The sequence below is a fragment of the Poecilia reticulata genome, linkage group LG19 (genome assembly GCF_000633615.1).
Source record: "Poecilia reticulata strain Guanapo linkage group LG19, Guppy_female_1.0+MT, whole genome shotgun sequence".
NCBI classification, from domain to species: Eukaryota; Metazoa; Chordata; class Actinopteri; order Cyprinodontiformes; family Poeciliidae; genus Poecilia; species Poecilia reticulata.
The window spans coordinates 993,702-1,014,097 of NC_024349.1; the positions used below are offsets into that span (position 1 = coordinate 993,702).

Genomic DNA, 20,396 nt, shown 5'->3' on the forward strand with positions numbered 1-20,396 from the left:
AGTCAGACGTAAAAACCAGTCAGACGTAAAAACCCAACAGTCAGACATGAAGCAGCGGAGACATTTATATTTCACTTCCCAATTCAACCCATAAACCGGAGTTAAAGCTAAAGGTCTGTTTTACAGTGTGAAACGATGCTTTCATGTGTAAACAGGAGCTGAAACACCAATCACAAGTCTCTGTATTTACTGTATTACTTACAATTACATAAAAATGTTATTTAAAGTGCGTTTCTGCTATGAAGCAGACACTACCTCACATATAAAATGATCATTTGGATGTAACACACATAACACATTTAAATATGACGTTAAATATATTTTAGTTGGGCATAATTACACAAAAATCATGTTTGGTACATATTGAGGTTTGGTATTAAAGCTGCTTTACATAACTTTTATAAAAAATATGTTTTTTAAATATTTGTTCCAATATGTTGTATAAGAAAATCTGAAAAATTTTGCTCTTCCGCCTTCTCCTGATTGGTTGTTTGCAGATGTAACTGCAAACAAGCAATCAGTTATCACAACGAGAGCACTGGTGAAAAAAAAAAGTTTCCAAATATTACATTATTAAAAAGCCAAAAATATAATTAATTGATTAAATTGACTGCGTCAAATACGCATCATCAGGCGATTTGGCTGCAACCTGGCTCCAGGTTACAGGCAGAGCTCTCTCTTACTGAGTTGGGAACGGCTATTAAGACAAATTATGTGCAATCTTCTATTTTTCCCAAATACTTCCTGTCATACCCATAACTCTTGAGTCTGGCTTTGTGGACTGGCAGCCATTGATCAACTTACGGTTGCTCGTCCTGTTAGTCTGTGAGAGAACGGCTTCCACTTCCTTTGGTCCGCGCAGAACCGTCTCCGAAACATTTTTGATGCCGTCGGCTTCCAGCGCGTTGATATACCTGAAAAAACAATTCACAATTAAATTAACAGACACATTTTACAGTGTAGTGAAGGTGAAGTCAGCAACAGAAGTGCTAATTGGTTGCTGCTGGCACTTCAATAACTAACAATCGATTAATCGGGTCAGAAACTGACATTCCACAGATTTTTAGAAATACATTAAAAGATGCAAATAAACCAATAATTCAATACATTTAAGAAAAAACATTTAAATAATGCAATAACACAGATTTACAGACAAACATGTTTTTATTTTAAATACAAAATGTCTAAACATTTTGTACAGTTTTGGATTAATTACTGCTCTGAAAATGTTTTATGGTTTAAAGCGCTTTGAACTGCATTGCTGCTGAAATGTTTTACACAAATAAACTTGACTCTATTATAAATCAATAAAATGTATCACAGCAGACACATGATCAATATCATCAGATAATACGTGAAATAATATCTATGCGTATGAACACATGTATATTCAACAAATGGAGTTTTGAAGGTTGGTGGAATCAACTAGCTCTCGCTTTGGTTGCCTAGCAACTCACTCACTCTTTGGTTGCCTAGCAACAACCAGCTGAGTAACTTCCACACCAGCAGTTTAACGCTTAAAAATAACATGGAGATAAAACAGGAAATACCACAGCTTCAGTTTGGCAGCATTTCAGGTATTTAAAATAAAATAAAAAACCGAATTAATCATTCCTGATATTGGCCGACATATTGTGATAAGTCTCTATCCACACCGGGTCAAACCCGCCATGTTCTGTTCTGTTAACCAAAACCCGGATGGGTCCACTTTTGACTCAGGGCCTTGTTGGTAAAATAACCCGAACTGGGTTGTTTTTACAGTGTATCATCATGAGCGGATGAGTTGAGGTGCCACTGACCAAAAGCAGTCCTCCGTGTTGTTGGGTTTTTTGTAGATGTAGGCCGTCTTCCACACGGGCTTCAGTGGGTTGTCTTCCTGCCAAAAGGCGCTGAAGAAGTGGGAGATCTTCCGGGCCGGAGGCAGAACCCGCTGCAGGTTGAGGGCGAAGTCACAGGACGGGCCGAAGCTTCCCGCCGAGATGATGGGCGTGCTCAGCCCAAAACCTTTCTCTGCGCTGGCGGGAGAAAAAACACACAGAAACCAGGCAGGGAGGCTTGAAACCAAACCTCTCAGGAGTGAGCTGTGATTGGCTGTTTCACACCAATGACGTAACTCACTCCACTAGCGGGAACGTTGCTATGGTGCAGGTCGGTCCGAGGACAGCGCAGCCCAGTTGATTTGTGGTCTGCCGGAGAGAACAGACAGCTGTTGGGTTGGACTCTTAGTTTCATCTGCGGTTCTGGGTTTCAGCATAGACGAGGCTCAGCAGGGCCGGACGAAGCCTTTATGGGGCCTGAAGCAGATTTTCATTTGGGCCCCGCATGCTAACATGTCAACATCAGATTCTTCTTCACTATCATTACATTTGTAATTAGCTTACACAGGCCAGTTGCAATTGTTTTTCTCTTTCTACCAAAGACTGGATGATAAAAATCTTCAGTCTGTTTTGGTCTCAACTGGCCCTTTTTTGTTTACTGAGATGTCGTAGCTCATTTAATTTGTTGTTTCTGATATTTTGTTTGCTCATTGTGGATTTTTAAAACGTTCCCAGTTCCAGTGTTAAATGTTCATTAGAGTTTAAAGTTTATTGGTGTTTGAGAATGTGAATTAAAATTATATTCCTTGAAAATGATCTCAAAGCAACGATATCATCTTCTGGGCTATTTATCATGCAGAAACATTTGTTCTGATGAACTTAATAAATCAGATAAATAGTTATTTAGATGGTAAACCAAATACTTACCTTCCTACTTTAATATTATCTACTTAATATTTATCTTTGAGCTAATTAAACATTTAGTTTTTCAACTAAATGTTTAGTTGGTAAGCTAAACATTCAGTGTGCTAATTAAATTCTTAGCTTGAAACTTTGACTTTTATAAATGACCCAAATTATTGCTGTTGTTTTTCGACTGTGAAACTTTAGAAACAGCATAATGTTAAATAATATTAGCAATAAAAGCTAAAAACCAGTGAATTTCTCAGGATTCATTATGTTAAAATTAAGGAATAAACTGAAAGAATCATGTTTAGAAACAGATGAGCTCAGATTTAATGAAGGGGAATTTCATCTGGTTGTTTTCCTCAGTCGGATCCGACTTGTTGACTTTCTGGGTCACAGATCCGACTTCCTGGTGATCGAGTTGATTTCTCTAACTACACTGCATGAATCTATCAATTATTAATAAAATGCTTTGGAGAATAATGAGTCATATGATGTGTCACATTGTCCTTGCTCCATAAGAAACTTCTCAACCTTTTTGGAGGATATCTAATGGTTTATAACTTTAGAAAATACAGAAAATAAACAATAAAAATGCTCCAAATCAAAAATGTATGTGGGATTTACATAAAAACTGTAAAATCAGAGTAGAAAAGTACTGTAAAGTGGAGAACAAAAATGTTTTGTTTAATGCATAGAAAACCAGATAAATCAGATTTATTTGCTTAAACTAAAAAAAGTGATAAAAAATAGAAAATATTGTGATAGTTATAAAACTATTCTGTAAATAAAACATTCAGATTCTGGAAAAACGAAACTTTATGTCGGTTGTTTTTGACGTAAGTCACTTTATGCTTTACTTTTTACACGATTCAAAGCAAAACTAACACTTAAATTTTCTAACCTTAACAGATTATTAATGTAATTCAGCTCTGATTTCAATCACTGCAAATTATTATTTTTAATATTTTTGTGGCGTTAACTTCTTAACATCTGCCATTTTGGCATGAGAGTAGTTGTTTTTTTACAGTGTAAATGAGTGCAGGGGCCTGACCGTGAGGGTTCGCAGCGTCTCCACCGCCTCACAGGGGCTGCTGTAGCAGCCGCCCTGCCGGTAGATGGTCGTGTTGAATCCTTCAAAGTTCGCTGTCAGATTAAATCCAAACGCTTCGCGGCGGCCATGTTGGAACAGACACAACAGGTTAGTCGTTTAAATCCTCTCTGAACGAGGATTTCTTCAACTTTTACACATTTTCTTATGTTACATCCCCAAACCTTTGGTTTGTGGTTTAAAAAATAAAAACTAAAACACAGAAAAGATAAAAAACTACAACTCTAAACTTTTTCAAAAGAAAAGAAGAAAACAAAAACTTTTTAAAAAGAAAAATTAGAAAAAAAATAAACCTGGACTTTTTTAAATAAACATTTTTTTTAAAGAAGCAACAAAAAGCCGATTCTTCCTGATACATTTGTGAAACATTTGTTTTTTCAAGACCCTTGAAAATAAAAACTTTTTTACATGTTTTCATCCCTCTTTACTTCCACGCCTCTAAAAATAATCCTGACCCGTAAACAGAGTCCAGATGTTCTGGTGCAGAGAACTGGCAGCATCATGCTGTGGGACGACGGGCAGCTAGAAATATTATGGGATGGTTTAGATCACAGCTGATTCAAGTGTTAGAATGTCCTAGTCAAAGTCCAGACCAAAATCCAACTGAGAATCTGCTCAAACTATTGATAACAGAAGTTTACTCTAGATGTTGAAAGCTGGCTGACAGTCGGATCAAAACATGGTTTTATAAAATACTCCACACTTTTCAGATTTCACCTGTTTAAAGAAATGAAACAATTTAAAAAAATTCTGAGTTAAATTGAGTTGACCTGTCTGATAAAATTCCTACATAATAGATATAAACCCTTCAGGTCTGATTTTATCCAAAAAAAATCTAATTTTGACTGAAATAAAACAGAAACAATATTTTTTACAAGCAGATCAAGAAAGTCTGAGAGTTTATAAAAAAAAACACAAACAAGAAAAACTAAATGGATTGTGAAACCACAAATACACTATAAAATACTTACAGGATAAATAATTAATATTTATCTGCCATTCTTTCAGTTTTAACCTGAAACTCTCCCAGTGAGTTTATTTTTATATTTCTGGTTTATTTGTTTAATCAGAAAGTTTTTATTCTGGGTCTGGATTTGTTTTCTGATCCTATTTTAATTACTTTGATGCTTTTGTCAGAGATTTTCATGCTTAGTTTGAATCATAATTATTATTAGTTTGGATTTGGATTAAAACCTTTTTCTCTTCAGAAGATGTTTGTAAATATTTATACAACTCTCAGACTTCTTCACCAAGCCTGAGGAGAGTTCATTTCCAGATCTCTGCTTTATTTTAACGTATTTCTCGTGTAGCAGGGCCGCTCCCACCTTATTCAGGGCCCTGAGCAGAACAGGCACCTTCACGCTACGATCGCTAAGCTAATATCTACTTTGTCTGTTTCTGCATTTCAGATTATTAAAATGAATGTACAAAAACACAAATAAAAATATTTTAACATCTTTCATGATCCGCAGCAGTGTTGTATTTCTATCATTCTTAAAAAGGTTTTTAACATTTATTTGTAGTTTTCAGAGTTATTACTGACAGCGGGGAATAAAAACGATCAAACAGAATCATTGTATGTATTTTAGATGATATTAACTCCCTAATAAAACTTTTACAAACCAACTTTTCATGACTGCTGAGGGTCTTGGACGCCCCCTGCTGGTATGGAGGCCCAAATCAGTTTGCTTTAACCTTGCACATGAACTGACCTGCTTACTGAAAACATAAAGTACTCAGCATAATGGCTGCTATCTAATAATTTATTGCACCAGCCACTTTCTGTCTTATCTGTGTTCCTGATGAATTGGCTCTGCTTGATTTACACAGTTTGGTGAAAACTTTTCTGTTTTCCTGCTGGAGAGATGAACAAACAGAGCAGTAAAGCTGATTATCTTATCGCAGTAATTCAATCTCGTTCACCTTCTGCGGCGTTGATTTCTGTGTCTTTCTCTATGGCTTCCAGGATTTTCCTCTCCACGTACTTCAGGCTCCAGGGAGACTCCTCGTCCTCCAGCAGCAGCACGTTGATGGTGACCCCGTCCATACATTGGCCGTTGCCTCGACCGCGGGCAGCGCCAACCCAGAAGGCGCAGAGCAGCAGCCACCAGCCGCACCGCCGCATCTTCCCCTCCGGCGGCTCGGTCAGAAACACGCCATGCTCCCCGGAGAGGTTAAAGGTGAATTTATCTGAAAACGGAGAATCCCGATGACCCAAATCCAGGTGATTCTGTCCGGGTGTCGGATCCGAACTTCCTCCGTGGCTCTGAGCTGCTCTCTCCTCGGCGCCGCGTTAATGTTCAACCTTTCGCAGAGGCAGGGCTTGGAGACTTCACCGGGTTGTTGTGCAAAGTCTGAAAGACAAGCAGCAGATATGGTGGATTTAACCAGAGCTGCAGAAACAATCAACCATAAATCAATTAATTAATCAATCAATTTTTATTTGTATAGCACATTTCAGCAGAAAGGCAAAGTGCTTTACATAATTAAAATAAAAACAGCATGTGACAGTGAATAAACAGTGAGAAAGAGATTTAAAAAAAAAGATTAAAAAAGATATAAACATTAAAATTCGCTCCCCTTTTAGTTAAACGTCGTTTAATCATTAAGACGTAAACAGTGAGAAAGAGACATAAAAAGAAATTAATAAATAGATAAAAAGCAAAGATAAAAACATTAAAAACATCAAAGTCATCAAAACCCAAACTAAGCAGGTGGGTTAATTAATGGCATCAGTGAAAACGGTCTTATAATTTCCATTTACAGTTTTGTTTACAGAGACTTTATAATTCATTTTCACTGCAAAAACACAAAATCTTACAAAGTATTTTTGGTCTATTTTTTACTGCAAATATGTTATTGAAATTAAAAAAAGAGAAAACTAACTTATAAGTAACTTTTCAGCAAGATGAATGAGTTTATTTGAATAATTCCTAAATATTGATAAAGTTCTGGTTCCACTGGTATAAATTCACTGATAACAAGAAAAGTTTCCAATTTTATCAGTGAAATAATCTGCAGTGGATTTATTTTTTTTATCAATATTAAAGAATTATTTACTTAAAACAAGCTTCTACATGTTCCTGAAAAGTTACTTATTTTAAGTGTATAAAAATATCAGCACTAGAAATTAGGCTAAAATACCTGGTAAGGTTTTCTGTATTTTGTTGTTTTATTTATTTATTTATTTTGAATAATGAAATAAATTATTTTAATTTAATTGATATTATCTCATAATAACGATGGAGAACTCTGACCATCCTCTTCATTAGAGTGTCTTCAGTCAGAGGGACCTTCGCAGTCACTGCAACATGGACTGCTACAGGAGCTCTTCTTTTAACAGCCGCCATTATCTACAATAACTCTGAAAAATGTGAATTAATATGAGTTACAACAACATTTAATTTCCCTTTGGGATCAATAAAGTTTGTTTTAGTTGAATTGATTTTGAATAAAGGACAATAAATATTAATAAGCATGAATACTTTTTAAAAAACATAATTTTCTTCTGTATTTACCTTTTATTGGTAAAAACAAAATTAAGAAAAATAACTGACACACATGGAGAAGCATATAATTTACAGCAAATTACAAGAAATGATTAATAATGCTACAAATGAGCAATTACAAAAAGCAAGTCATTTAAAGGTGTTGATTTAAAACATGGATGCAGTCAGTGAATTTATTAACGGTTTATTGTTTTATTTAAAAAATTATTCCTCTGACGTAGTTAGCGGGAATTTATGGCTGGATTTATGCAGAAGGTCTTAAATACTAAAATAAAAATGTTAGAGTGTTTATTAGGAGCAGAGCAGATTGATCTGAACTCGGCACAGAGATAACAAAACAGGAACAGCCTGGCTGCGTCTGCCGTAATAAAATTATTATTTATCTTTCAGTTATTCAAAGTTTCAGATCTTAGCAGAAACAAAGGGAACCGCAGACGGTTTTACACTGATAAAAATTATTCCTGGTCCAATTTTTACTGCAATTACCTTAGATCGCTTGAAATAAGACAAAATGAATCACAAGAATCATTTTAGCAGGACGAGCCAGTTTTAAGTTTATGATATTGATTAGAACAAAGTAGTAGAGATTATCACTTATAAGAGAAATGTCTTGTTGTAAGTGACATGAGGCTTTAATGGGGTCAAAGGTCAGATGATGACCGTATTAAGTTTCAATGAGGAGTTTGACGGGAAACATTTAAAGCGGATCTATTTACGTCACGTAAACTGTTCTGGTTCCGTCCTGGTTCTTCTTTTTCTGATTCCGGTGAAATGGCTCCCCCATGCGGCAGCTTGCAGCATAGCAGCAAATAAAATACTGAAAGGGTCACAGTGACGTCATCTTTACCATAAATGGATCCGTATCTGACCGTAAACATTATTGTGCATTCATTCCGCATGATTCAGACGTTTAACGTGTAATTTAGGAGAAAAAAGTGGCAGATTTATGGTTTAAAGTAATAAACCAGAAATCTGTCAAAGTTTTTACCTTCAATAAAACCAAAATAAAAATCATTTACAGCTGGAAACGCTACATGACGTTTTGAAGAAAAGCAGCTTTCATTTCAGACAAATGTTTACTTTGGAAAATGTGTTGTTATATTTGAAGAACCACGATTTTATTTTATTTAAATTAAAACTTGAAAGCAAAAAGATGGTGAATACATTTTCTTCTGCAGGGTGTTGATATAAATATGTATTTAAAAAACAAAAAACATGCAGTTGCCCATGAAAAAACTAGAAAAACCCATAAGATGTGAATGTATTAAAATATTTAAAACTTTCTCAGTTGTTTTTATGTATTTTTTTAGCTACAGGTTTAAAGAGGCTCAGACTGCAGACCAATATTTTATCTTTCTTTTCTGTTCATTTTTCATTTAGTGATGAAAAAGCAGCAGCAGACGTTTCACCTCTACATGATAAAAGCAGCTGCTGCTTTTCCTCCTGTTTGACGCTGAAGGTTTGAGGTGAGCAGATCTGTTGCTTCAGCAGCTTCTGGTTTATCGGATCAGGATGGGAAGCAGTTAAAACATCTGTCAGCTGCGTGGAAACAGAGTCACGCTGCAGCAGACGCATCACTTCCTGTGTGCTGAGGAACCGTGTCATTTTCCTGAGAGGGAGCGAGTTTTTATTTCAAGCAGAAGTTTGAAAATAAAAGTCACAGCCTAATAATGTTAATATGAACAAACTGCTATTGCGCATAAAATGCAATTTTTAACAGATTTTTGCTCGTTGATGTGTGAATTTCTAACAATTTTATAAATTGTTTTCATGTGTGATTTATGTTGATGTGAATTCAAAGACATAACTTTAAATTAAAGACCATGAGCAGCTAAAAAAAAACAATCTGGAAAGTAACGTCACAAAGCAGGAGGGACTCCCCGTTACCTAGCAACCCCAGCAGTTCTCCCTGTTACCTAGCAACCCCAGCAGAGTTCTCCCCGTTACCTAGCAACCCCAGCAGAGTTCTGCCTGTTACCTAGCAACGCCAGCAGAGTTCTCCCCGTTACCTAGCAACCCCAGCAGTTCTCCCTGTTACCTAGCAACCCCAGCAGAGTTCCAGCCCATTTGGTCAGCTGGTTTTCCCGCTGTATTCGCTGTACAACGGCTGCTGGAAAAGACAAGTTTTGTTGTTGACTCAGCATCCAGAAACCACTTGCTGCATTCTGGTTGGCTGTGCAGGAGGCTCCACTTCTGCTTTTCAAACACATACCGTTGTATAATTGCACATCTGTTTGCAGCCATTTTCACAGTGTAAACATTGAGTTGGGCAGCAGCAGCTTATTTGGATTTAAAGTGACAGAGCCCTAAAACAACTCATTCTGAAAGAAAATGTTATTATCCAAGAATTATTTTCTACAGAAAGTGTAATTAAGATGTTTTGTGTAGGCCGTAGACCAATCCTAACCCGTTCAGCTCAGGTGAATCAGAAATGAATCAGGGATCAATCAGAAATCTCATGCCAACCTCATGTTGAAGAGTTCTGGGTTCCAAGATGCTGAAACTGTGACATTTTAATTATCAGCTGAAGCGACAGATTGAAACATTCAGACATTTTATTCATTAAATGACGGTAAACATGATGATGAATAAAACATGAAACAGTATTTGGACTTTCTCAACACTTTGACTAAAACGTAAAAAGTTTTTTCTCCTGAACGACGTCCGATCTCGGATCAGTACCCGCTTGCAGAAGCTCGGCCCCTGATGCGGACTCCGGCTTCCTCTCTGAGGTAACCATGGTAACCGGGGATGGGCGCCTTCAGGTGTCGTCGTGGGACTGCAGGTAGACGGGTTTGGCCTGCTTCCGGAGGCGCTGCTGAGCGCGCAGCCGCCTGCCCCGCTGCGTGGCCAGACCCAGAGGAGGCAGGTAGGCCTGCGGGCAGAACCGGGCCGTCACACCGCATTCCTGACGCATTCACAACCCGGCCACTAGGGGGCGCTTACTCACCGCTCTGGGGTACGGATTCCTGTAATGCAGACCTGAACAGAAAGAGACCGATATTAACGTTTCATTATGAAATCAGGCCTGTCGCAAAAAGCAAATAAGCAATTAATTGCATGAAGCTGGACGATAAAAAATAAATGTGTTTCCTGAGACTTCACAATTCATTTTCTGTCGTTTTGTTTAATTTAGACGTTTAAAATGTGGTAAAAACCTCCTTCACTTTGTTTCTGCTCTGTTTGAAATGAGCAGAAGTCCTGACTGAATCCATCCTCACCTATTTCTATCCTCGCTTCACATTCCTCTATGCATCTCCTGATGGATTCTGGATCTGTGAGCTGAAAGCAGCAAGAAAGGTTAGAAAGGATCAGCTGGACAATAAATCAATAATATCATGTATCAGGACAGGCGGCGATCAATATCAACACTGAATACATCTGAGAGAATCTTCCAAAATATTCCATAATATTCCAGGTTGGTGGATTCAACTGACTCTCTGGTTGCCTAGCAACAATCTGCTGGTTTCCCCACTTTGCCTCATAACTGCTAAAAAATAAACAACATGTGGAGAAAACTGGATTAAAGAGGAAATGACACAAAGCCAGTTTGGCAGTATTTCAATTATTTAAAAAAAAACAACTAATCAATAATTTTTGACATGGGCTGAATGATATGAAATGTTTATTTCATGATTCGTTAGTAATCATAATTAACTAAAACTAACAAAATATTGAAAAGTGAAATTGAGAAAACATTTTTGTTAGGTGAAATAAATAAATAAAAAACTATAACTGGAACTATATCACATATTTATAAAATTAACTGAAATGATGGAAATAACATCTTTTGTTTTTGTGTTTATCACCTTTCAAAGTGATGTGTAACTAATATTTTCCCCACACAAGCAGTTCACATCGTCAGTAAACTAACTATAGTTTTATTTTAGTCCACAAAACGTTTGGAGGCAACACCAGAGTCAGTCTGTTCAACAAAATGTATACAAAATCAATGGGCCTAAAGCTAAATATTTAACAAATAATAGCTAATAAAAACTAGCAAACATTCTAAAAACGAATTCAAACTGAATTAAACAAAAAGTCATAATGAAATAAAAATATAACGTAAACCCAGCAGCTGCTGCTCCCACCTGCTGGTTCTGCCTGAACAGAGACCGGGCCTCCTGCTCGATGTACCGCCTCTCCGCCGCCGAGTCGCTCACGGCGCCGGTCTGGGCGATCCGAAACACCCGGATGTAGAGAGATAACACGGTGGAGCGAGTGGACAGCGCCATCTGGACCTGAGGAAAGCAGCCAGGAAGTCAGCAGAACCGTCTTAAACACGGGACCAGACAGATAATCTGTTTGGTTCCTGGCCCTGATTACAAACAACCAATCAGGGCCAGGAGGCGGGTCTTAGTCCTGTCAAGACCCGCCTCACTATAACAAAGTGAATGCTAAGACTAATTAGCATAGCCACCAATGATGGCAGGTAAACAGTTTTCCTGTATATTAAGTCATTTCTCCACCATTTGCACATTCAGCAGCGAGTTCACACGGATGATAGACAGCACTAAGCCCCTCCTCCTTATGGCTCTCATTGGTTGTTTCTGGTGCATTTCTTCAGATGGTGGAGGAAGTGGAAGAGATTGAACTTTTCACAGATTATCTGTGTCCAAACAGTTTAAACAAATATGTAAAAACCATGTTTTATAAAAGTTTCATTCTGCAGCTTTAACTGACGGTTTAATTCAGTTATTTATATATTTATTGACCTTTATACTGGAAAGTTAAAGTCTGCTAGATTTCAAAAACAAGATATCTAAAAACGGTCTCACTCCACGTATTAGAAAATACCTGAAACATGTCTGATGTCGGATCAAAAATTTTAAATCTGAGCTTTTCATTTGTTTAGCTGTTCATTATTTAACACGTCTGTCTTTGCAGGTTATGTTTAAATATAAATGTGACAGAAAACAAACATTTAAATGCAGCATTATGTAAATTATTTGACCCTTACAAACGTCCTTATTTTCACACTTAAACGCCTTTGATCAAACAATGTTTAATAAGAAACTACAATAAACCCAAAATACGTTTTTCAAGCACTGTTATTTCTTAAAGGTGAAAAAAACTAGCTTCTACTTGAACAAGGTAATTTCCTTACATAAATTATGAATTACATGTAATTAACAACAAATTTTGTTCTGATTACTGTCTGTAGAATCTTGAAGTTCTTTAAAGAGAAATTGTCTGACAACATAAGTGAGAATAAAAGATTTTATGATGTAATATCTGCAAAAATAGTTGGCATTTGTGGAATTTTATTAACTTTACAAATGAATTTTAAACTGCAAAAATGAGTCATATGTTTTCCCTCTGAACAGATTTGTTGATTTTCTTTTCCTGTAATGGAGAAAATGACGGCCAACCCTGAGCCTCGTCTTCATCAGACTGCTTTACAACAACAGCCTTCAGTCAGAAGCTTCATCAGAGCTGCTGCAACACAGACCTCTACAGGAGAACCGTGTAGCTCACAGCAATCTGCATCTACAACAATTCTGTGAAGAACCTTGAATAATACGAGTTACAACATTTAATTTCCTTGTGGTATAAACGAAGTATTTTTGAGCGGAATATGAATAAGAACTGATATTTTCATTGCTACTTTACTTGGCTGGTGTTTATAACTCAGTTACGGCTCCAGAAGGAAATCTAGTCGACATAAAATGTTCTTGTTCATCACTTATTCCATTAAACTGTTGGATAAGCGCTGAAGATCTCTTAGGAGGATTGTAAAACACCCTAAAATGATCCAGTCGCAAATCTGGATCCTGTTCGCTTCTCCGGAATGAACCAATTCATCCAAACTTCGCTCCTAAAAATATATTTTAGAAAAATAACAACATCTCAAACAACAGACCTGAGCTAAGATGCTAACAGTGATGTTAAGGAGTCATAGTTTATTTTTAAATGACATAATTTATTATTATTTAAAGCGTAAAACGCGACCTTACCTCTTGTTTTTAAAGATGTGACATAGTCGCCGGCTGATGACGTAGTCTTAAAGCAACACTGCTCTGAATTCGCATCCTGTCACTAAAAAGTTCATTTATTCCAGTACCTCCATCCCTGAGTGAAACTAAAGATTAATTCCACACAGACAGATGTTTTCAGGCCTTTGTTTCTACCGATTATGATGAAAACAAAACATTAATATTAGGATATTACAACAGAAAGGGAACAAAACAGACCAAAATATGAGTCTAATAAGGACTGAAATTGAAGTTTTCAGACGAAACAAATACTGAGTTATGCTGATATGAGATGTTGACAAACTGTTCTCTAAGCTGAGACTTAAATTGAGTTTTTTTATTGAAACAAAAAGTGTTTCTCACTCCAAATCAAAGCACATCTGATTACTTCATTCATTCTCCATCTGATGGATTATGGAGGTTTGTTTATGACTCTTCAGCTCAGCACTTGAAAAATCTCAGGTTTTTGTGTTTTATGATTAACTATAATTATTGTGATCATATCTGCACCCTGTATATTGAAGAGACATGTCCGTCTCTCAGCCTCGGAAAAGAAGTTTTAATCTCTATGAGTATTTCCAATAAAAGATATGTATTAATATAAATAAATAAATGATTTAACGTAAAACTAAAACTAAGATAGATATTTAGTTTTAAATTAAATATTTAGTTCTCAAATAAATCTTTATTTTTCTAACTAAATATTTATCTCCAAACTAAATAATTAGTTTAGACACAAATATTTAGCTTGCTAAAGAGGAAGCTTACCAGAGTCAGTTGGTTGTTCAATAATAATCAATGTATACATATGCACAATACTTTGACGTTTTAGCATTCTGCACCTAAAAATGAACCAAAGTATGAAAAAACTAAAACTACTACTACAACTAATGAAAACTAATCTTAAAGACTAAACAATATTTAATCAAATTTAGCAAACACACTCTACAAAACCAATTAAAACTATCTGACAAAACGTCACAACTAAATTAAACTCAACTATAATGGAAAACCTCTAACTATTATAACCCAGGAAGGTGCCAGAGAGACCCGGGCCCCAGATTCTGGGTGCTCGGCCCTGTTCGGATGGAGATCAGCTGTTGGCTGCTGGGAGGCAGGAAGTGATGCAGGAAAATGTCTCTAATGTAGCTGCGCTCAATGACTAGAAGGGGAAGCACAAAGAAATAGGCAGCGTTACTCCGAGTTTCTTTTTCTCTCACACTGAACTCGAAGACAAACTCCGACTCTCGGCGTTTCCGCGTATTTTTTCCCTGAAACAGAAAAACAACCAACTTTGGTGTTAAAGTTTTCTTTCGCCTGCTGTCCCCGCTAGTTAGCTAGCTCTCTACGAGTTTTTGCTCCACTCCGGGGTTTCGACCAACTTATTTAACTTCTTTGTTGCTTTTTTTAAACCCTCTTTTTCGGAATGATGCGCATTGAAACCACTCGACACGTAATTTTCCGGAAAGGTGAGTCTTTTTCTGTCGGATATTTGCAGTGCTGTGAGCCGCTAAGGAGCTAGCTTAGCCGCAGCTAAGCTGTAGCTGCGGCGCCGCCTGGGCCAGGCTCTTCAGATGGAGATGTTTAAATGTCCTCCTGACCAATCATTGATTATTGATCAGCAGCTCCTCGGCGGGTAGTAACTAATTTAGCTCGTAACAGCAAAGAGTGTCGCCTTTGCATCGGATTAAAAGCGTTGTTTACATCTCATGTGGGACTGTTTTTGCTGTTGGAATCACTCGGTTTCGCTCGGCTGTTTTCTTTTTAAACCAAACTTAACTTCCTAAAACGACGTTAAAGGTGATTTCTGATGAAAGTGAACCGCTGACATCAGTATTGCAGATGTTAAATGTTGATATTGAAACTGTGCTTTGACTCGGACAGATTTCAGACCAGCTAATCCGGTTAAACTGATGTCTGGATGAGTTGCATGGTGCTGGTTTGTTGTGGATAAAAGTAGGCCTCCAGACGTCCAGGCTGCCCAGTTTGGGACTGAGGCTGACTTGTTTCTACATGCCCGCTGCATTGATCACTGCAGGTTATCCTGGATACCTTTAAATGTATCCGCATAGGCGTTTCTAGAAGGGGGCCATCGGGAAGCCAGCGCCCCTCTACTGAGGAGAAATTATTAAATTTCTTATGACATTTGTAAACATTTCTAATTTACTTTTTGTCCCAGTTTCATTTTTTACTGTCTGAGTTTTACTTTAACAATGGAAAAAATGAAGGTGCTGCACTTTTTCAGCTGTATTGATACAGAACCACAGTTTCATCTTGATCAGAGCTCACATTAGCGACTCTGTCTCACTTAATATTAAGTGATTAAATGCCATTCTTTTGATTTATTTTGTTCTGGCTGTAAAGGCTGAGCAATATACCTTAAATATAAGGTCTTATTTTCTTTCATACCAAATCCGATTTGTTTTATTTTTCTCCTTTTCTTCAAAAGAAATTACTGACAACAAACATTTATTTCACTCATTCCTTCTGGGAGTTGACGTAAATTCAAAGTCTAACTAGATTCAAACTGTAAACTAGATGGTCATCCTAAACTACAGAAGCCCATTGGGGGAAAACAAAAGTATTTTTAAAAACTGTAATGTAATTTTTAAAAACTGCAAGTTTGATTGAGCTATAAACTCGGGTCCTGGGCCCCCTGGTAACTCGGTCTTGGACCGCCTCTGCGTATCAGGAATGGACCAAACCACTGCTAATCCAAAACAGACTGGAGTTGAGCTCTAACAGCAACTTGATGTGTAATTAATAGCATGTGTTTGAGCTGTGAAATGTGTAAGATGTTGGGAAGGAAACCTCAAACTTGAGACATAGAAAATCGCTGAAAACCGCACTGTAAGTCAGATTTAAACCAGCAATAATGTGTTTTTTTGAGAGGTTTAGGTTGAGCTGTGGCTAAATGGCATCCAGAGGGAAATATTCCCTGCAGGTTTGGGAATGATGAGGTGTCCCGTTCTGCTTGTGACGGCAGGATAATGTGTCTCTGCAGCGTTGCTGATGTCAAGGTCGCAATGATGGAGCAGATCTGAAAGACGATGCCGTCTGAAAGACTTTATGTAAGTATCATCATCATCATCTTCGTCTCATTCAGCTGAAACACGCCGGCTGTGATTACAGCCCAACAGTTACAAGGAATAAATGCTTATCATCATTTCCACGTTACATGAATCCCCTTCTGTTACTGCTAAGGAAAAACGTCCAGCTTTCTGAAGTCAACTGAATGGAAATTTCTCCTTTTCTGCCTTTAATCCCAGAATAAATTCAGATTTCCAGCCTCAAACTTCACATCTTTTTTTTTTTTCAGTGAAAAAGTAAACAAACTGATTGCTGTTATCAATTATTTTAGTAATAAAGGAATCTATTAATTATCACGATGATAAATAAAGTAAAATATTGGTAAATATGACTGAGCCAGCATATTGGTAAATATTGGTAAATATGACTGAGCCAGCATATTGGTAAATATTGGTAAATTCATATCAAATATCAATATTTTAATACATTTTTATGTCTGTGCATCCCAAAAAATAATTTTCTGTATCTTAGAAAATTAACCTGTAACATTAATAGCTTATTTTTAAGTACAAAAATCTGAAATTGTATCCAATTTAATAATAAAAACAATAATCACAAAAACACCAGTTTTCATGTATTTATCGTCAGTCAATCTAATAAGCTGAGATGGAAAAGGTGTTTTACGTCTTCAGGTAACTGCAGGCACAAATACTGGAACTAAACATAACAAAGGGTCACTTATATCAGCCAAGCTGCACACAGTGACTGCATTAAATCATGTTTTCACATTTACGGATATTTTTGATGGAGAAAATTGTAAAAGTAACATTTCTGATAATACTGTCAGTTTATTTTTAATTTAACATAAAGGTCCAGCTTTAGGTGTTTTACAGGCACAAAGTGTCATATTATAACACAGTCAAGTAACTGTTACATTAAGTTGTTATAAAAATCCTTTATATATGAAACATAACTTAAAATAAATTTTACTTCCTGATTTAACTCCTTGAATTTGGGCCTCTGTCTCTTTAAAATCTCCTGCTCTTCCTGAAGCTCCGCCTCCAGGAAGTCGTCCCAACATGGCTCCTCTATTAACCCTTAAACGTTTTTACCAGCAGCTCCTATAATGAGCTCAGCAGCTGGTTGCTAATTGCTGCTGGCTAGTCTGAAGGAGCTGAGAGGGGAGGAGCTGCGCCTCGGGGGGCGGGGCTAGGTCCACCCAGGCGTTTAACAGCTGAATGGTTGCCATGGAGATTAGAGGATTTCTTAAACCTCGAGGCAACGCTCCAGGTTTGCTTTTGAATTTTGAAAAACATTAAAACATGATGGATCAAAACAGTCGATTTTAAATGATACTGGCCCTTTAATATGAATTTATTGAGACAATAAAGTTCTTATCATAGGAAGTTAATGATCAACGATAAATTCTGACCCTTCATCCAATCTGACCAAAGTGGAAAGGTTTGTGGTTTCAGCCTGGTGAAATATGAAAAAGTTTCGTCTGGATGAACTTTTGCAACCAAAGTTGCGCAATCTTGTTGCTTCATTGCCGCGTTGCAGAATATTTCCCAGGATCGGCTCTGAATCACGGATTGGGTCCAACCAGCGGAACCGCAGGATTAATCCGGCCTGGATGCAAACCCACATCTGAACGCAGGAAACTCCCAGCATCGTGTTGCAACATTAATGATTGGAACGCGTTTTATGAGTCCAGGCTTTATCTGCGTTTGTCTGGACGCGGCCAGAACCGCAGAGGAAAACCTGAATCATCTGTTCGGTGAGCGAGCCGAAACGCCGACGGCTCCAGGAAGCTCGACCCAAACGATGAAGGTGAACAGAACCGGTGTCTGGTCGCTGCTGCGGGTGAAAAACACTCCAAAACGTGGGAACGTTGTGACTTAATCCCATAATAATCCCACAGATGGGATTATTTACGTTGTATTGTCCGTTTACCCAAAGCCATCGTGTTCTGATCCGACGCATAAATCTGGATTTCACACATAAAAATCCTCATCATTTATTTGATTGTTTTCTGGGTAGAGAAATCAGCTGGAAGTCTGAGAATCAGACGCCTGATTCTAACATTTCTGGGTTTATTCCAGAGAAATTATCCAACTAAAAGCCGCCGATTCTTTCAAGGAGACGACCAGATTAACAGCCCATGTGAGGATGAGATTTTAGTTTCTATATTAATATTTTTATGGGACGTAAACGTGGCGGATTCTCCTCCTTCGGGAGGAAAAACAGAAGAGCAGTTATTCCTGATTTGATCTCAGACGATGCAAAGAAAGTCTAACATCCAGTTGTTTTTTGTTAAATCACTACACATTTAATATATCGCAATATTTAAAAAAAAAAAAAACTCAGAAATTTTTGAATAAATTTCTGAAATTCTATGGAGAAAAAAATTTTTTCAAGCTAAATTTTTGACTTTTCAAACTTTGAAATTTACTCTGAACACGATAAATTAAAATAATCTGAATAATTTCCATTCTGGTGATATTTTTTCTGAAGAGTTTCTTTGTTTCCATAGACGTTATGATCAACTTCAGTAAATGTTTTTTTTTATTTTCTTATAGTTTGTGTCGTTTTGTTTTGGATATTTAAAATGTCCTCCAGTTCCAGTGTTAAAATTAAAGTTTATTATTCTTTGAGACGGTAGATTTGCATTATTACGCCCTTATTTTTATACAGTTGAAACACTATTACAGATTAATAACTTCTTGTCGCTATGGTGACGCTCTCTGGTCTGCTTGGCCTCCATGTTGAATCTCTAAACGTCCAGCCGGTTCTGGACAGTAAGACTGAGAAAAATAATGGTTTCATTTCCGTCTGTTGATAATTTTTAGGCTTTTTGTTTGAAATATTTGAAATGTAACCCAACGTTTCCTGTTTCATTCACAGTTTTCACTCCGAGATGGTTTAATTTGAAGCATCAATCTGCCTCTGCAACAGTTACCCAGCAGGTTGTTGCTAGGCAACCAAAGAGCGAGAGACTTGATGCTACCACCTAGCTTAGCTAGCAGTGACTACATCTCCCAGAATGCTGTGCGGTTCTATCAGACATTGATCACATGTTTATTGTGATATATATTATTATTTATTTATTTATTGTCCACACTTACATCCAGGCAGGGAGATTCAAAAAATACTTTATTGCTCACAAGGAGAAATTAAATAATAGGATAGTTTAGATCAAAGGGTTAGAATGGCCTAGTCCAAGTCCAGACCTACATACAGTGACGTTTTTCTCCTTTTCTCTTTCAGGGTTTTTAGGTTGAAGCTTTGGCAGATCTTGGAAAGGTAGTTCTGTTGTTTTTTACTCTGATTGAATGAAAACATTGACTGTAGAGATTCCCAGCATGCACCTGTTCGTCTCTCAGGCCTGAGGGTATGTTGAGGCATCTCGCCCGGCTAGAGAAGAGGTGTGTGGGCGGTTCGGACGGGGACTGACGGCGAGGAGGACAGAGACGAGAGACATGGGCCAGTGCGTCACCAAGTGTAAGAACCCGACGTCGTCTCTGGGCAGCAAGAGCGGAGACAAGGACAGCGCGTCCAAGTCCCACAAGCGGGTGGACAGCGCCAGCGGCGGCGTGCACAAAGACGACTGCAGCGCCCCCTCTGGCAAATCCGCCAGCGAGCTGCTGAATGGCACCAAGGCCTTAGAGGTTACCGTGGAGACGCCCGTCATCTCCGCCGCCATGAGGGAGCCGAGCCGGGAGGACGGCGACGGGCTGTGCATGGCGCACATCGACGAGCTGTTCGCGCGCTACAAGGACGAGCTGGAGGACGCCATCTTGGAGGAGGGCATGGAGCGGTTCTGCAACGACCTCTGCGTCGACCCGGCCGAGTTCCGGGTTCTGGTTCTGGCCTGGAAGTTTCAGGCAGCCACCATGTGCAAGTTTACACGGTACGGCGCCGAGGTCGTTATAGCGGGTTTCCCTGAGCTATTCAGACCCAGAACCGTTTCAGACCCGGAACCGTTTCAGACCCGGAACCGTTTCAGACCCGGAACAGTTTCAGACCCGGACCCGTTCAGACCCGGAAC

General features: G+C 37.9%; 3 protein-coding genes across 6 annotated transcripts in view; 1 reads left to right on the forward strand and 2 right to left on the reverse strand.

The window, feature by feature from the left end:
- gucy2cb (guanylate cyclase 2Cb) overlaps positions 1-6,244 on the reverse strand; it is a 20,140-nt gene extending 13,896 nt beyond the window's left edge. The window contains exons 1-5 of one of the 3 annotated variants that reach the window (XM_008436278.2): positions 5,758-6,244; positions 3,778-3,890; positions 2,119-2,186; positions 1,800-2,015; positions 805-914 (exon numbers count right to left, since the gene is read on the reverse strand). In XM_008436278.2, coding sequence (XP_008434500.1) covers positions 805-914; positions 1,800-2,015; positions 2,119-2,186; positions 3,778-3,890; positions 5,758-5,959 — 709 coding nt within the window. In that variant the 5' untranslated portion in view covers positions 5,960-6,244. The remainder of the gene's footprint in view (positions 1-804; positions 915-1,799; positions 2,016-2,118; positions 2,187-3,777; positions 3,891-5,757) is intronic. The other 2 variants (XM_008436279.2, XM_008436277.2) reach the window with 2 other exon arrangements.
- A 3,636-nt stretch (positions 6,245-9,880) lies between these two features.
- lyrm1 (LYR motif containing 1) lies at positions 9,881-13,336 on the reverse strand. The gene is made up of 5 exons (XM_008436280.2): positions 13,301-13,336; positions 11,435-11,583; positions 10,565-10,625; positions 10,294-10,325; positions 9,881-10,218 (listed from the first exon to the last, which is right to left on the reverse strand). Exons 2-5 carry the CDS (start codon positions 11,576-11,578, stop codon positions 10,105-10,107), a joined length of 351 nt encoding a protein of 116 aa, XP_008434502.1. The 5' UTR covers positions 11,579-11,583; positions 13,301-13,336; the 3' UTR covers positions 9,881-10,104.
- Positions 13,337-14,395: 1,059 nt separating this feature from the next.
- Positions 14,396-20,396, forward strand: part of dcun1d3 (defective in cullin neddylation 1 domain containing 3) — a 10,694-nt gene continuing 4,693 nt past the window's right edge. The window contains exons 1-4 of one of the 2 annotated variants that reach the window (XM_008436283.2): positions 14,396-14,787; positions 16,305-16,389; positions 19,616-19,651; positions 19,732-20,258. In XM_008436283.2, the coding sequence (XP_008434505.1) occupies positions 19,828-20,258 (431 nt within the window). In that variant the 5' untranslated portion in view covers positions 14,396-14,787; positions 16,305-16,389; positions 19,616-19,651; positions 19,732-19,827. The remainder of the gene's footprint in view (positions 14,788-16,304; positions 16,390-19,615; positions 19,652-19,731; positions 20,259-20,396) is intronic. The other variant, XM_008436282.2, reaches the window with a different exon arrangement.

Coding starts and splice junctions, on each gene's coding strand:
- lyrm1 (XM_008436280.2), bottom strand. CDS start 11,578: ATGGCGCTGTCCACTCGCTCCACCGTGTTATCTCTCTACATCCGGGTG. Junction 10,626..11,434: donor TGTTCAGGCAGAACCAGCAG/GTGGGAGCAGCA, acceptor TGCTGCTTTCAG/CTCACAGATCCAGAATCCAT. Junction 10,326..10,564: donor TGAAGCGAGGATAGAAATAG/GTGAGGATGGAT, acceptor CTTTCTGTTCAG/GTCTGCATTACAGGAATCCG.